Source organism: Nerophis lumbriciformis, linkage group LG08 (assembly GCF_033978685.3).
Source record: "Nerophis lumbriciformis linkage group LG08, RoL_Nlum_v2.1, whole genome shotgun sequence".
Classification (NCBI taxonomy): domain Eukaryota; kingdom Metazoa; phylum Chordata; class Actinopteri; order Syngnathiformes; family Syngnathidae; genus Nerophis; species Nerophis lumbriciformis.
In genome coordinates, this window is record NC_084555.2 from 32,534,088 (window position 1) to 32,551,946 (window position 17,859).

Consider the following 17,859-nt stretch of genomic DNA (forward strand, 5'->3'; position numbering starts at 1 on the left):
AATCCTTAAGATTTTGTCGCTTTCTCAGCCTAGGGCAGTCTCTGACCTCTATCTGAAATTCCCAGACCACTGAACTTTTTACCCCAGATAACCACAGTTTGTCTCCACATGTGGCATACACATGAAAAGGCATGCATACAAACACAATCATTTCACTGGTTGATTTAGATTTGGAATCCATTTATCCCATAAAAAATAACGGAAATGTTAGGCTCCAGCCACCCCCGCAACCCCGAGAGGGGCAAGCGATAGAAAATGGCTTGATGAATGGATGGATGAAATTTGAAGGACTTTTGAGGATAAAACATTGTTGCGTTACAAACTTTTATGTAATGTTGCTTCCTTATTTGTGATTATTACAAGTTGATTTTTATGGGTAGCAGCAGAAGCTGAAGTGAATAATAATGACGGTCAGCTGGATTTAAAAAAAACAGATAGCTGAATCTTTTATCCAGAATCTTAACGGTCCTTCAGGATCAACCCAATTGGGAACCGATACGAAAAAATACTAGTACTCACTATACAGTACAGCTCTAGCGGACTGTCAAAAAAACATTAAAGGGGAACATTATCACAATTTCAGAAGGGTTAAAACCATTAAAAATCAGTTCCCAGTGGCTTATTTTATTTTTCAAAGTTTTTTTCAAAATTTTACCCATCACGCAATATCCCTAAAAAAAAGCTTCAAAGTGCCTGATTTTAACCATCGTTATATACACCCGTCCATTTTCCTGTGACGTCACACAGTGATGCCAATACAAACAAACATGGCGGATAGAACAGCAAGATATAGCGACATTAGCTCGGATTCAGACTCGGATTTCAGCGGCTTAAGCGATTCATCAGATTACGCATGTATTGAAACGGATGGTTGTAGTGTGGAGGCAGGTAGCGAAAACGAAATTGAAGAAGAAACTGAATCTATTGAGCCATATCGGTTTGAACCGTATGCAAGCGAAACTGACGAAAACGACATGACAGCCAGCGACACGGGAGAAAGCGAGGATGAATTCGGCGATTGCCTTCTAACCAACGATTGGTATGTGTTTGTTTGGCATTAAAGGAAACTAACAACTATAAACTAGGTTTACAGCATATGAAATACATTTGGCAACAACATGCACTTTGAGAGTGCAGACAGCCCATTTCAGGCGCGCTAAGAACATATATTTTTCCACGATTTCAGCACTCAGGTTAACCATACCTAAATAGACACAAAATACTGCATTACACAAGACTACCCGAATGTACTCGAATGATTGAAAAAAATAAATGTTTTTAAGCTAAATTATTGGTAAACACAGTTTATGTATAATAATTTACGTAAAACCGCGAGTAATGAATAAAAATGTAATCAATTAATATATTCTGTAGACATACCCTCATCCGCTCTCTTTTGCTGAAAGCTGATCTGTCCAGTTTTGGAGTTGATGTCAGCATCTGCTTTGAGTGTCGCAGGATATCCACATATTCTTGCCATCTCTGTCGTAGCATAGCTTTCGTCGGTAAAGTGTGCGGAACAAACGACTGACCATTTCGTCGACTTTCCCCACAGCCTCGTATTTTGAACAAATTTCGTCCAATTTCTTGCCACTTTCGTATCTTTGGGCCACTGGTGCAACTAGAATCCGTCCCTGTTCGTGTTGTTACACCCTCCGACAACACACCGACGAAAGTGAGAAAATGGCGGATTGCTTCCCGATGTGACGTCACAACGTCACATCAACGTCAACGTGTTCGAGAGCGAATAAAGAAAGGCGTTTAATTCACCAAAATTCACCCATTTAGAGTTCGGAAATCGGTTAAAAAAATATATGGTCTTTTTTCTGCAACATCAAGGTATATATTGACGCTTACATTGGTCTGGTGATAATGTTCCCCTTTAATGACTGTATGGGAAACAATGTTATGACAAATCGCCAAAGAAAGATACATTTTTTGTGTTACTTACATGATGTGTGTCACATGATGTGACACCAGACAAAACATGTTGTGTGACTTATTGATGTATTTTTTTCCGGAAAAAATGTAGTAATAAATAATTGCAATGAAAAATGTTTCTACCGTCTAATGTAGTTTGTCACTTTTCCTAGTTTGTCCAAATTGCTCATTATAACATATACGATTTCTGTTTATCCCTCTCTTCTATATAGAATATCCTCAGTTGCCCTCACCCCTTTCCACTGGAGGAGAACATGAGCAAGCTGACACAGACTTCGTACGAGATTGTTACAGTCAAATATGTGTAGAGCCATTGGATGGAGAAGGAGAACGTCCAGTGAGTCTGGTGTCAACACTATCTTCTGGATCATCTCGTGACAGTCACAGCCTTTTTGGGAGCACTGTGACCCTTCCATCCTCCAGCACCCCACCCATACCAAGCGAGGAGGACATAGACTTGGAGCTGATCCCGACCGAAAGCACCGTAGAGCAGACAAGAGACCAGAGTTCTGGCCTCGCAGGTTCCAGTGGCGTATGGCAGCCGCTCCTGATCGGCAACCAGTGGAATAACAACAACGCCACATCCAACAGGAAGGCGAGTGCAGAGATCCTTGACAACTTCGCCTCGCCTGTCGTCACGGACACGATGGCGCCCAACCCAAAGCTGACCTACATGGACCGAGTTGTCATGGAGATCATCGAGACAGAACGCATGTACGTCAGAGACCTGCGCAGCATAGTAGAGGTGAGTGAATTTTTGCCGGCTCTATTTCAAATTTAGATTTTAATCCCCCTTCCAGCAGTACACTAAGTCAGCATTAGAATTTGATTTAGAAGAATACTCAGACTTCATGTCTGTAGCCAATGAACAGCCGTTCAAAGAAAATATTGTCTTGTGCAGATATAAGTTTTAGTGTATTTTTACCGTCTTCACCTGCATTAAATATGGAAACAAATCAGTGAAGAACCAAAAATTAGGCCTAACATCTGTCAACTGAGTGCAGTGATTAGACCATAATGATGGCTGTGAAACAGTTTATGGCCTGGTCAGAGTATTGTATATAAACTGGTGTGTTGTTTATTGCCGTAAGCTTTGAGAGTTCTTATATTTAATTTTTAAACTACAAAACAGTGCATGTCTTTCATGGGCTTAAAAGCTTTGCAGTCCAGCGGAGGACATCACAGAGATGTGATGCATTGAAAAATAATTTGACCACTTAACTGTTTATTTATCTTTTACCAACAACTTGCTGCAAGAGAAAACTCTTTGAACCTCAATCATACGTAAAGCAAAGAAACAGAAGCATTTAGCTGTCAAACAGTCCTGTGCTATGAATGTTGATCTTTTGTTTAACGTGATGAATTTCTCAAACAGACGGGCAATAAACCAGCCAGCACCTTTCCACACCTTGTCTCACTCTGTGCTGGCGTCTGATGCTTGCTTCTGACGAGCACTTCCTCAACCTCCAAGTATTTTGGTTGAAATCCCTGGTCTGGCCGCAGTCAAACAGTCATACAAGACTTTTCCAGCCAACACAAACACAAACCATTGAAACAAAAGAGTAGTGGGTTTTTCCACAGCCCACAATGTGGGAACATATTCTGGTACAGATGTATCTGCTACTCATTTGTGATTACAAAACAGCCTTAACCACACAGATCCTGTATTTTATCATCACACTGATACTCAAATGAAGGGAAAATGTAAGAAACTGAAGACCGTGGCCTCATTCAAAGCTCCCTCTTGATATGACACACAACCCACTGACAGCTGTTGACACTGCACCCGTCCATGCCTTTAGATGTTGTTTTATCACTCGCTCACATGCCTCTCATTCTTAACTGTCTATCCACGGGAGTGGAGAGAACAGCTGTTTGATGCAGATGGCCTCCCACATCCTAAATGCATCCCCAACACCTGACTTTAAGTCACCCGAGTCATTATACGCAACATTGTATGAACAAGAATGTGGCCAATGCATCACTTTCAAGCCCTAACCCGTGATAAAAATGTATACACTGATTACAGTGTCCTGCAGAAGTAGTCATCCCCCTGAAGGTTTTTGTAACGCTTTTAAAAAAACGTACAAAGTGCTTAAAGGGGAACAGCACTTTTTGGGGGAATTTTGTCAATCATTCGCAATCATTGTGAAAAACATGAAGGATGGAATTTTTTTTAATGCATTCTAAATATTAAATACACGTAAGTAAAAGTCTGCTTACAGCGCAGCCATAGAAGCTCCAATATTTCGCCCAGAAAATCCAATAAATAACCTTTCAAAAACCGCCAATAATACACCATTTACATTTCTTGATTTGAATATTAACTAAGTATTAGTGATAATGTTATTATAAGCGCTAACGCAGATGAACTGTTTATAGCGGTGCCGTGATCACTACCATGCGGCCCTATGTTTACATCGAGTGGTCTGCTGCTTCCTCGCTTCCTTGCTCCCTGTAAGTTTATTGTAGATCATAAATCATGCATGTCACCTGGACAGAAGAAGTCTGAGTATGTATTCCGACAAGTTGGTACACTTTGACAGCCATTTAGGACCTGAAACTGGTGAGGACGAACAGACCCTTGGTCCCCCTGCGTCCCGCCCCTTTTCTTTGTGAGGATTATGAGTCATTCTTCATCTACCGGTAAATGGGAATATATGAACATCCCAGCCTCCGGCATCCTAATGACAGTAGACGTTGCACTGGAAGTGATGTTTTATTATTTTTGTTGGCTCTCTTGAAGTCTGCAGTGAGTAGTAATCAATTGTGAAGAAAAAAAAAAGCAAATGTAGTGATGCGTTTTAAAAATTAATGTGCCATGTTTGCTTAAAATTATCAAAATACATACATTTTATATATTAGTATAAATGTGCCGTTTACTGTATTACATATATACTTACATCATGTATGTAAAACATCAATGGAGGTGTTTGGATGTTTTTTTAAGGGTTTTATAGGCGGAATTGCATGGCTCCCATAGGCTCCATGGTAAGCAAACTTTTGATCGCATTCATTTAATATTTATAATGCAAAAAAATAAAAATAACATCCATCGTCATGTCTCCCATAATGATTGTGAAAGACAAAATTCCCCCCAAAAAGTGCAGTTTCCCTTTAAGGTTGCGTAAGTGTCTTATGGCTAGATAACCAGTGTTGAAAGTACTCAGATTATTGTGTTGTAAGTGGTAACGTAATGTGTTGTTTATACTTAGGAGTAATTAGTTAGCCGTTACTATGTCAAAGCAGGTTTTGTTCATTAACTGGTTTATAGCCTCACACCTGTGTGCGGGAATAAACTGAGTTTCTACTTGCTCACTACGGTGAAAACTTAACTGGCTGTTAAGTTTAAAACTACTTTTCCAGCCACCCAGTCGCTATACTACAGTAGCTTTATCCGCACAGGCTGTGGAGAGAAGCAGTTTCAAGCCGAAGAAAAGCTAAACATTTGACACACCTAGCGAGCAGCAGTGCTAAGTTGCTAACAGAAGTAAACAACATATACAGATGAGATTAGTGATAAAGTTGCTACAAGGAGAGCTATAGGTTCTCAAGCAAGTGATGTAAGTTTAAATAAAGCTGTAGTCACTCACCAATAGCCAAATGCAGTCGCTGACCAAAGCATTTCATCACTCAGAAGTGGAGGAGTCGACGCATGGGTGCCATATTCTTTCAAAAAGTTTGTTTTGTTGCTTCATTTTGTGTCAGAGAAGCCTACATAAACACGCAAGGGGCGGGGTTGAGCCAAATGGAATGCCCTGTGTTTTGCCCGGCAGGCACAAAGAAGAGCAAATGGACGTAATAAAGGCACATGGAATTGTCTCAAATATATACCCCTTTCTAAAATATACCTGTATTAACTATAATATCGGTATACCGCCCAGCCCTACTACATAACTTACATTTACATTACAAGGCTGAACTTTCTTCATGCCAACGGCCCCGCCACCACCCGCCAATGGTGGATACACACAGACGGACATGCCAGTTTTATTTAAACTTTGATTAATCATATCATAATACATACTGTATGTTATGTCTGTTTGTAAGTTAGCAACAGGGCTGCCAACCCTCACTCTTTGAGCGTGACATTCACGCAATTTAACCCTTTCTCACGCCTCACTTGGCATTTCTCACTCATATATTTCTCCATTTACTACTCTATAGCCTGCCACTGCTACGATCCGTGAGCGTATCAACTTGAATCTTATTAAGGCATATTCTGATTTGTGACTTGATCGAGATGGAAGGGGATAGTAACGGGATATCATCAAGTATTACTAATATGCCAAGAAATAGAAAAAAATATAAGAGTTTTGGATGGATATAAGAGGTGTATTAAAAAAAATCCAATTGATATTATACCAATTCCTGGCATACAGCAGCAGATCGATGTACGACATTCCAGATGTGAATATGCAATTATTAAATAATATAAGTTTAAAGCATTGCCCAATAGAAAAATATATTGATGTAAAGTATTCAGGATATGTAAAAATATATACAGCTGCATCTAAAACTAATGGAGTGCCTATAGAGAGAGATGGCTCAGAAAAAAATGTAAAGAAAGCAAAGGCCCCAGAGAAGATGAGTGATGCGATTATTTAAAAGTGGGAAAAAAACAGACATCGCGGTGAAATCTTTGCACTGCCAAACAGAGGTGGCATTTCACAATACACTATATCAATGATTCAACTTTACCAGATAACAGTCTTCATATTTAAGCGCAACAGACAGAAAACAGAAAGAAAAGTAAGTCTATTTTGTCATTTATTGACATCTTTTATGTTTAATTTGCACAACAAATGTTTAATTCAAACACATGTGAGGACTTATTAGCATTTACAATTTATATGGTAATGCTAACAAATTGTTTCATCAAACACCAGTCCTCCAATTAATACATTTTCAAATGTGTACATGTTAAATTGTTGAATGCACTGTCACTCAATTTCTAATACTTTATCAGAGTATTTGTATTTAGTTCGGTTCTTTATTAATTATCTATCACCTGGTTCATGTTCATCGGGCTACACAGTATTATTTTTTTGTTGTTGTAATTTTTCAATGTTATGTACATTAATAAATATAAAGAATACAGGTCATTTACATTTTTTGTTAATTTAAACTATTTAAAAGTCGCATTGAGGCTAAAAAGTGTTTTACCCGATTAATTGAAAAAATCGTCGATAGATAATAGCTGCAGCCCTAGTCACATGTGTGGCTGGCGCTCTAATAGTGCAGCAATCTGCATCCTAAACAAGCTTCAGTCTTTTTACGCGTGCGATTTGTGGACTAGGCTTGATGCATGTCTTATTTTTGCAGCACATCATCTGGATGTCAGGACAAATTGCTAGTGTGCTCTTTTACTTAGTTTCCACATGTGAGTGTTTGGCTCTCGTCAACAAACCCTGCCACTTGTTTGCATGACACGTGAGTGTGTAACTGAGCATGAAGGACAACATGTCATCCACATTTTTGGGCTCCTGGGGATTTTACAGGATTTCATCATAGTGAGGTCTAATGGGAGTTGAGTCCCAGGAAGGGAATGAGCTCTGAAGTAATGTATGATCCATGTCAGCCTCGCTCTTTCCTATTAATCTGCTACAGTGAGCATTGTACAGTACAATAATACATTTTCAAAATGATGTACATTATTTTTTATGTATCTTTATCTTCCCCACTCCCCCATTGTTTTTCCAGGACTATTTGGCTCACATTATAGATACGAGCAATCACTCCATACGGCCAGAGCTTGTATGCGCCCTTTTTGGAAACATTGAGGACATTTATGAATTTAACAGGTAGGTTTTTGTCCTCACTCTAAATATTGTATGTCATTGTCATTTGATGAACAATAAAGACAAACAAAACTGATAGAGGAACCTAGCAAACCACTACTTCCACACATACTTCTTTGTATGAAATAATCGGTTATCAGACAACCAAGCACAGAAGAATATTGTGATACTCTTTGACTCCAAATGTGCGCTAAAGACACTAAACACAACTAACGTCAGCAAGTGGTCATTTCTAAACCTGCTGCTTGCCAAAACACACACTTACTAACATTCCTCTGACTGTGAGAAGCCACTTTGCTAATGCCACTGTCGCTTGGATTTTTATTGACATTCTAACCGTGTGTATTGGAATGACTTAAACAGATTTTGCCATATTGGTTTGCCTTTTTAAAAAGAAACACCCTATCTATCAAAGTTATGTGTAAAATAAACTGACTCATAATAGGAATGCGAGTACCGGTACTGTGTAAGTTAATGTTAGTTATAGTAACACTAAATGTATTCGGTTGGACATTTTACAAATAATATACAATCAAATTGGACCTTGTTACCTAACTGAGATGGCTTTGTGTTTTTTTTTTTATTCATAATCGTGTCTTTTTATAACAAAATGTTGCATGTTGAGCATATAAAATAAAACACATTTAATGTAACTATATATTTACATGAACTTTTTGTTGTTGTTTAAATGTGTAAAATTAATTTCAAAGGAATCATTTGGGGTCAAAAGATTTTCGGGAGCAGAGCCAATAAAATCGGCTCCCTTAAAAAACAAAACTGAAATTCTCATTACTGTGTCACATACTGTACACTATGCCTAGTATTTACAGTGTTCGCTCCCCTCTAGTGGCCAATAGAAGACATAGCTTGGCATTTTAGAATTAGTGCTGTAATTTCTTTCACATAGGTATAGTATAGTGGTTCTTAACCTTGTTGGAGGTACCGTACCCCACCAGTTTCATATGTGCATTCACCGAACCCTTCTTTAGTGAAAAATAAAAACACTTTTTTTTTTCAAATTCAAGACAAAGTCACATGTTTTTTTATTGGTGCACAAAATGAATCGTGCATGAACATCACCTTGTTCAAAGAACAAAACCAACACAGTGCATGAACTCACAACAAATTACACACCTTACACACATTACCATGAATTGATTAACGTGGACCCCGACTTAAACAAGTTGAAAAACTTATTCGGGTGTTACCATTTAGTGATTAATTGTTCAGAATATGTACTGTACTGTGTAAACTGTACTGTTTCATATAGTGTATTCTCTTCCTTTGCAATCTGCTAGTAAAAGTTTCAATCGATCAATCAAACAACCTGCAAATCAGATGGAAAATTAGAGGGAACATTGTTTGGGGGTATCCATAATACGCTGATAGAGAGAAGTTTTTATTTACACGATAAGTCGGATGTGTCTTTACCTCCGTGGCGAAGGCTCCGCCAAACCCCTGAGGCCGACTCACCGAACCCCTAGGGTTCGATCGAACCCAGGTTAAGAACCACTGGTATAGTATGTATGGTAGGTTGAATGTAATCACTATTTTCACTCAATTGTAAGTGATGTTTTTGTCAATGAACTCTTATCATTTTATATATTTTTTGTGTTTGTCAGTGAGTTGCTGCAGTCGCTGGACATGTGTGCAAATGACCCCGTGGCCATCGCTCAATGCTTTGTTGAAAAGGTGGGCGTTTTTATCTTACTCCCATCAATAAAAAAAACCTCAGGAAATAAGCGTGTTTCAAGTAGTTGTTGCTTTTTGTGCCCTCAGAGTGAATATTTTGAAATTTACACCCAATATTGCACCAACTATCCAAAGTAAGAAGCTCATACTTTAAGAGTACATTTACGATTCCATGATAAAGTATTTAACAAACATCATTCCACAATCTTGCAGTTCAGTAGCAGCATTAACTGACTGCATGAGGAGTAAAACTCTGTCACAGTTCTTCAAGGATCGTCAGGCTGCTCTGAAGCGTCCCCTACCTTTAGGTTCTTTCCTCCTCAAGCCTGTGCAGAGGATTCTGAAATATCACCTACTGCTACAGGTAGGGTTTGATTCTATACAATGGGTTAGGGATTTGTCTTTTAAAAATCCCCATCTGCTATTGTTTTAAATGTTTTTCACATTTTACAGGAAATTGCAAAGCACTTTGACCAAAATAAGGAGGGTTATGAGGTGATCCAGGAGGCCATAGACACGATGACAGGCGTGGCCTGGTACATCAACGACATGAAGAGGAAGCATGAACATGCTGTCAGAGTGCAGGTTTGTCGAACACACACATGTACTGCAAGTAAGAATGAAACTGCAGTGCACTTGCATATTCGTCTCTTAAAATAGTGTAAATTAGGGCTGCATGGTCTTGAAGAAAAAAAAATTCTCCAAAATTGCGATTGCAATTTCATTTGTTATTTTTGTATTTTTTTAGTATAAATGCATAAAACTGCGAAAATAACGAGTGAAGGAAGACTTTTAGACTGTTAATCAACATATCCTTGTCTCAAGGTGCCACACATAAAAACAATATGCAATAAACTCCTTTTCAAAAATATTTGGCATTATGCAGACATACCGTACTCAGAGCATTTGTCAACATCATGCTCCTAAACTAAATCATTTACAGATACACTCATTACAGTGCAAGTAACCATTTAAAATGATATGAACTTTTATTCCTCATTACTGTAGAATTGTTTAACATTGTACTGCAATTGGAATGTAAATAACTGTTATCCTAAATAAATAAAAAAGTAAAATAGACTCTTATGTCTGTAAGCAAAAATTTAACTTGAATAAATACTGAAAATCTTAAAGTGCAATTTTTTCCCAAGTTGGAAAAACTAGGTCTGATGTTGTTTGTTGCCATCACATGATCGCGGCATTCTCGCTCATTCGTCCAGGTTGATGGGCTCATATTGGTTGTTTGATTTGAAGCTGATATATTACCACAACAGGACATTTGGTTTGGAATCATATTTTTTCCCCCATCCTAATGTTTTTTTTGCAGAACTTCTCAATGGTGTGTCGCAAGGCTCTCTGTTTGTGCTTCCTGTGTGTCCGGTCTTGCTGAGTTGCTCTCCGCCCAGCGATAAAAAGATTGTGAATGACTGAAAAGAGGGCTCACTGCGTTCAGTTAATTCTACTGTTAAATAAACGCTCTCAGGTGCTGAAAGGCGAGTGTGAGATGTCTATCTCCCTGTTTGAAGCGAGACGCGAACAAACGCGAGGCTCAACAATTCTGATAGGCCAAAATGTCTGTCACTCAAATGCCGGTGACGGCAAAGAAAGAAACAAAAACTTAGCCTCTCGTGGTTTAGTAACTAATTAAAACCTTGATGTTGATTTGATGTTAATTAATCGTGCAGCCCGAGTATAAATATAAATATATCCTGCCCAAATATTGTTAAAACGCAACTTTCACTATTTGTCCATAAATCAGTCTTAACTGCTGGTAAAAATTAAATTTGGCTTGAATAATGACTTGATTGTTTTCACACATAAAGATTGTATTGTGTGTGTGTGTGTGCTTATGTGTTCATGTGCAGGAGATACAGTCTCTTCTGATCAACTGGAAAGGTCTTGACCTGACAACCTATGGTGAGCTGGTGCTGGAGGGCACATTTCATGTGCTGCGGGCAAAGAACAGTCGTACACTCTTCCTGCTTGAAAAGATGCTGCTCATTACCAAGAAAAGAGGGGAACACTATGTCTACAAGACACATATTTTAGTAAGTTTGCTTATTTTATTAAAAATATGTCTTATAATAACAAAACAATGGGTAAAATCAGTCATAATTATTGTTAAATTCATTAAATAACTATAAGAAACAAATGACAGCAACATAAGCACCACCGCACCTGTCAGAGCTACTTGTTTGTATAAAAAGTAAAGTTCTAAGCTTTGAAATGACAAACTTCTACATATGTTACTATTTTTTATGAGAACAGGATCAGTTAAAATCTAACTTAACTGGACTTTTCTTCTGTAATCTCAGTGTTCAACCTTGATGCTACTGGACAATGCAAAGGATCCCCTTCTCTTCAGCGTCATCCATTTCAAGCATCCCAAGCAGCCTCATACCGTGCAGGTAAATAATAGGGACTCGGTACTCTGGAAAATACCGCACAGTTCGGTCCGCCATGCACGAGAGGGAGGCATTGAGGGTTTTTTCCTAATATTCTTATATTCATGTAGCCAGTGATAAAGTCCCCATGTTGAGCTAGCCTATCAGCTTATATAGATTACAATAGTGGGTATAAAAAAAGGAAAATCAGAGGCAAAAAAAAAAGAGTAACACCTTTTTTCCAGTTAAATCATTTGTTCTTCCTTGAATTGAAGGACAGATGTGGATGCTGAGGAGTGAAGTGAAGGACTAAATGAGTAGATGACGTGTGTTTTTCAGTTCTTAGCCACATAATTTTCATGTAGATGGAATATAAGCTGGGGCCCAATGTGGAACCATGGGGCACACTTTTAGAAGTCTTAAGTGAATCTGACACAATATTTTCAGACTTCACTCGTTGTACCTGTTTATTGAGATAGCTAGCAAACCAATTAATGCAACTCTTGTACAAGCAATTATTAAAGATTGTTAGAATGTGGTGATCTTCTGAATTGAAGGCCATGGCCAAATCTAAAATGGCAGCTATGCAGACCTCTACATTGTGCTCTAGATCAGTGGTCCCCAATCACCGGCCCGCGGTCCGGTACCGGTCCGTGGATCGATTGGTACCGGGCCGCACAAGAAATTAAAAAATATATATACAAAAAATATATATATATATATATATATATTTATTTTTTAATTAAATCATTCTGTTATTAATATTTCTGGTTCCTACATTATAGAGCAATATAGATCAATACAGTCTGCAGGTATACAGTCCATAAGCACACATTATTGGATTTTTTTATGACCAAAAAAAAAAAAAATACATTTTAAAAAAACCCGGTCCGCGGGACAAATTTTCGAGCGTTGATCGGTCTGCAGTTACAAAAAGTTTGGGAACCACTGCTCTAGATAATATGTATCGGATATGCTATAGTGTAAACTTTGCTCCACAGTCACGTTCATAACTTACTTCTGCGTATGTCTGCAAGATGCTTGTGGAGGCATTCCCTTTAGATTGCAATGGAAACCCTTGACATCTTAACCTCTCCAAAAGTATCCGATCACCTATTAAAATAGACATTTATCCAATTACAAGGCAATTTATCCTAAAACCTGCAGACGTCTGCATTGTTTGGCATCAGGAAAATGTTACATTAGTATTTTAGCAGCTTCCTTCGTCCACTGTAAGATTCTTCACAGAAAATGACCTCCATCACAGTTGTGTGATGTGCTGCTTGTAGTCTGCATTGTGTTTTGTGTCACTATGCCAGCATACGTCATCTGTGCCTTTTAATAACATGGACAATGGCTTTTTGTTCTAGGCCAAGTCTGTAGAAGAGAAGCGTCTCTGGTCCCATCACATCAAAAGGCTCATTCTAGAGAACCACAACGCTATTGTTCCACCAAAGGTACACAACAATGTCCTCCTTACATCATAAAATTATGTCTTTTAAGCCATCTTGAAAAAAAGAAAAAATATCTCCTGCTCTTAATTTAAGGCAAAAGAAACAATCGTGGACATTTCAAATTGTGAGTATGAACCAGAATGATTATTAGGTTGTTGTACTTTAAAGTAAAAAACAGCAGACCTAATATTTTCTGTTCACCACAACATAGGTCCTGGAAAGTACCACTGTAGTCCAGAGAGGGTGAAAAGAGCAGATTCTTACCAGTCTGAAGATTTTCGTCTTGCAAGACGGAATGGGAGAAGAAGATCAGGTGAAATACCCCAGACATAATTTTGTGTCTTGTCTTTTAACATATTTATATAACATACTTATACTGTGCAAGGTGTGTCAGAAAAGTTATAAAAGATCTACTGTATTCAAAATCTTTACTACAGTTCAAGTTTTCCCCGTTCGCAGTAAGCCCCCAGGTATATCGCACTTTCTTAGCCTTCTGTACAATGCCATCATATGGATTTTTCCGGGATCTTCTGCAATTCCGTTGTGACGGTCATCTTGGGAAACAGAAAAAATCATGCGGCGCAAGATCTGGAAGTTGTTCCAGGTCAGCGATGTTTTTCACGGCCACGAACTGTCGAAAGTAGGGATGTTCTGATCGAGGTTTTATGCTGCCGATTCTGATACCGATCATACATGAGTGAGATTGGCCTATACCAATACCAATACCGATCACACGTACTGTAATAACTTAAACTTTTTCAATTTATTTATGGTTAATGCTGTGTTAAACATTATCAACATCCATCCATCCATTTTCTACCGCTTATTCCCTTCGGGGTTGCGGGGGGCGCTGGAGCCTATCTCAGCTACAGTCGGGCGGAAGGCAGGGTACACCCTGGACAAGTCACCACCTCATCGCAGGGCCAACACAGATAGACAGACAACATTCATACTCACATTCACACACTAGGGCCGATTTAGTGTTTGGTCATATCTAATATATGAATCTGTTATATATCTGTTAATAATCTGTTATATATGTTATCTATTATAATCTGTTATACACTGTATATGTTATCTATTAGTGTGGCAAAGTCTGCTGTATTTCTGGTTGTATGTATATATATGTATGTATGTATGTGTGTGTGTGTGTGTGTATATATATATATATATATATATTTCAGAGCCCTTTGGTGTGAAAACTGGAGTGAGGCAGGGCTGTGTGCTGGCTCCAGTTCTCTTCAACATCTTCCTCGTCTGTGTCACAACACTGCTACGTAGGGGGATGGAGGAGCAGGCTGGAGTTACCATAGACTTCAGGCTTGATGGTAGCCTGTTTAACATCAGGAGGCTACAGGCAACTACCAAACTGACCTCGGAGACCATCATTGAGCTGCAATACGCCGATGACTGTGCCCTGGTTTCCCATACACCAGAGGCTCTGCAAAACATCCTCTCGGCAGCTGTAACTGCATATACCAGAATGGGACTGACAATCAACACCCAGAAGACAGAGGTACTTTGTCAGTCCAGTGCTGACCTCCCACAAAACCCCACAATAACCCTCACAGCAGCAGGGCAACAGCTGCTCACAGTGCCCACCTTCAAATACCTGGGGAGCATAATGTCTGACACCTGCTCAATGGATGACGAGATCCAGAACCGCCTCAAGCAAGCATCAGCATCTTTTGGTCGTCTAAGGAGAAGGGTTTTTCAGAACAGCAACCTCAAACTCCACACCAAAGTGCTGGTCTACAGAGCAGTATGCATCACTGCATTACTGTACGGATGTGAGGCATGGACTATCTACAGCCGCCATCTGAGAAGCCTGGAGACCTTCCATGTAAGATGTCTGCAGAAGATCCTTGGCATCACATGGAAGGACAGAGTGCCGCACACAGAAGTGCTGGAGAGGGCAGGTAGCTGCAGCGTGGAATCCATCATGACCCAACATCAACTCAGGTGGTTGGGGCATGTCATCCGAATGCCCAGCCATAGACTCCCACGCAGAATCCTCTATGGTCAGTTACACCTAGGCCAACGCAGTGCTGGTGGGCAGAAGAAGCGGTTCAAAGACCAAATGAAGACCACACTGAAGAGATGCCAGATCAACCCCTCTTCACTGGAGGAACTTGCTTCCTGCCGAGACCTCTGGCGCTCCCACTCCTCACAAGGAGTGGATTATATTGAGGAACAGCGCACACAACACCGTGCAGCAAAACGCGTGAAGAGGCATGCTCGCCAAGCCACCCCTGCTCCCCCCAGCACCTCCTTCACATGCCCGGTCTGTAACCGCATCTGTAGATCCAGGATCGGACTTTTCAAACATCAGCAGACTCATAAATAAAAGAAGATGGTCATCATCGAATCGATGGACAACCATAAGCAAGCAATATATATATATATATATATATATATATATATATATATATATATATATATATATATATATATATATATATATATATATGTATGTATGTATGTATGTGTATATGTATATATATATATATATATATATATATATATATATATATATATATATATATATATATATGTATGTATGTATGTGTATATGTATATATATATATATATATATATATATATATATATATATATATATATATATATGGGCAGCACGGTAGAACAGGGGTTAGTGCATGTGCCTAACAATACAAAGGTCCTGAGTTCAATCCCGGACTCGGGATCTTTCTGTGTGGAGTTTACATGTCCTCCCCGTGACTGCGTGGGTTAACTCCGAGTACTCCGGCTTCCTCTCACCTCCAAAGACATGCACCTAGGGATAGGTTGATTGGCAACACTAAATTGGCCTTAGTGTGTGAATGTGAGTGTGAATGTTGTCTGTCTATCTGTGTTGGTCCTGCGATGAGGTGGCGACTTGTCCAGGGTGTACCCCGCCTTCCGTCTGAATGCAGCTGAGATAGGCTCCAGCACCCCCCGCGACCCCAAAAGGAACAAGCGGTAGGGATGGATGGATGGATGGATGGATGGATGGATATATATATATATATATATATATATATATATATGTATGTATGTATGTATGTATGTATGTATGTATGTATGTACAAACCCCGTTTCCATATGAGTTGGAAAATTGTGTTAGATGTAAATATAAACGGAATACAATGATTTGCAAATCCTTTTCAACCCATATTCAATTGAATGCACTACAAAGACAACATATTTGATGTTCAAACTCATAAACTTTTTTTTTTTTTTGCAAATAATAATTAACTTAGAATTTCATGGCTGCAACACATGCCAAAGTAGTTGGGAAAGGGCATGTTCACCACTGTGTTACATCACCTTTTCTTTTAACAACACTCAATAAACAATTGGGAACTGAGGAAACTAATTGTTGAAGCTTTGAAAGTGGAATTCTTTCCCATTCTTGTTTTATGTAGAGCTTCAGTCGTTCAACAGTCCGGGGGTCTCCGCTGTCGAATTTTAAGCTTCATAATGCGCCACACATTTTCGATAGGGGACAGGTCTGGACTGCAGGCGGACCAGGAAAGTACCCGCACTCTTTTTTTACGAAGCCACGCTGTTGTAACACGTGCTGAATGTGGCTTGGCATTGTCTTGCTGAAATAAGCAGGGGCGTCCATGAAACAGACAGCGCTTAGATGGCAGCATATGTTGTTCCAAAACCTGTATGTACCTTTCAGCATTAATGGTGCCTTCACAGATGTGTAAGTTACCCATGCCTTGCGCACTAATGCACCCCCATACCATCACAGATGCTGGCTTTTGAACTTTGCGTCGATAACAGTCTTGATGGTTCGCTTCCCCTTTGGTCCGGATGACACGATGTCGAATATTTCCAAAAACAATTGGAAATGTGGACTCGTCAGACCACAAAACACTTTTCCACTTTGCATGAGTCCATCTTAGATGATCTCGGGCCCAGAGAAGCCGGCGGCGTTTCTGGATGTTGTTGATAAATGGCTTTCGATTTGCATAGTAGAGCTTTAACTTGCATTTACAGATGTAGCGACGAACTGTATTTAGTGACAGTGGTTTTCTGAAGTGTTCCTGAGCCCATGTGGTGATATCCTTTAGAGATTGATGTCGGTTTTTGATACACTGCCGTCTGAGGGATTGAAGGTCACGGTCATTCAATGTTGGTTTCCGGCCATGCCGCTCACCTGGAGTGATATCTCCCAGATGCACTACAGCAGACAGGGAGAGGCTGCAAAGAGTGGTCAAGACGGCTCAGAAGATCATCGGCCGCCCTCTCCCCTCTCTGACGGACATCTACACCTCCCGCTGCCTCAACAGAGCCAGTGCCATCATCAAGGACAGCACCCACCCTGGCTCTGACCTGTTCCACCTGCTGCCCTCTGGGAAGCGCTACAGGTGCATTAAAACCAAAACAAACAGGCTAAAGAACAGCTTCTTCCCCAGGGCCATAACCATCCTGAACGGACTGCCCCATTGTCCCTCATAACTGCCTTCTCTTCGGTGCAATAACCCATTCCACCAACCACCCTGTTTTTGTTTTGTTTTTTCATGTATATATTCATTTCACACCATATTCATTGCACTTCTACATTTTTTATATTTC

At 39.6% G+C, this 17,859-nt stretch overlaps 1 protein-coding gene across 2 annotated transcripts in view; it reads left to right on the plus strand.

Moving 5' to 3' along the window:
• LOC133611676 (pleckstrin homology domain-containing family G member 3) overlaps window positions 1-17,859 on the plus strand; it is an 81,227-nt gene that overhangs the window by 51,220 nt on the left and 12,148 nt on the right. For both annotated transcript variants that reach the window (XM_061968692.2, XM_061968693.2), the window contains exons 3-13: window positions 2,154-2,686; window positions 7,645-7,745; window positions 9,365-9,434; window positions 9,522-9,568; window positions 9,648-9,798; window positions 9,888-10,019; window positions 11,300-11,482; window positions 11,750-11,842; window positions 13,189-13,275; window positions 13,366-13,396; window positions 13,484-13,585. In XM_061968692.2, coding sequence (XP_061824676.2) covers window positions 2,154-2,686; window positions 7,645-7,745; window positions 9,365-9,434; window positions 9,522-9,568; window positions 9,648-9,798; window positions 9,888-10,019; window positions 11,300-11,482; window positions 11,750-11,842; window positions 13,189-13,275; window positions 13,366-13,396; window positions 13,484-13,585 — 1,530 coding nt within the window. The remainder of the gene's footprint in view (window positions 1-2,153; window positions 2,687-7,644; window positions 7,746-9,364; window positions 9,435-9,521; window positions 9,569-9,647; window positions 9,799-9,887; window positions 10,020-11,299; window positions 11,483-11,749; window positions 11,843-13,188; window positions 13,276-13,365; window positions 13,397-13,483; window positions 13,586-17,859) is intronic.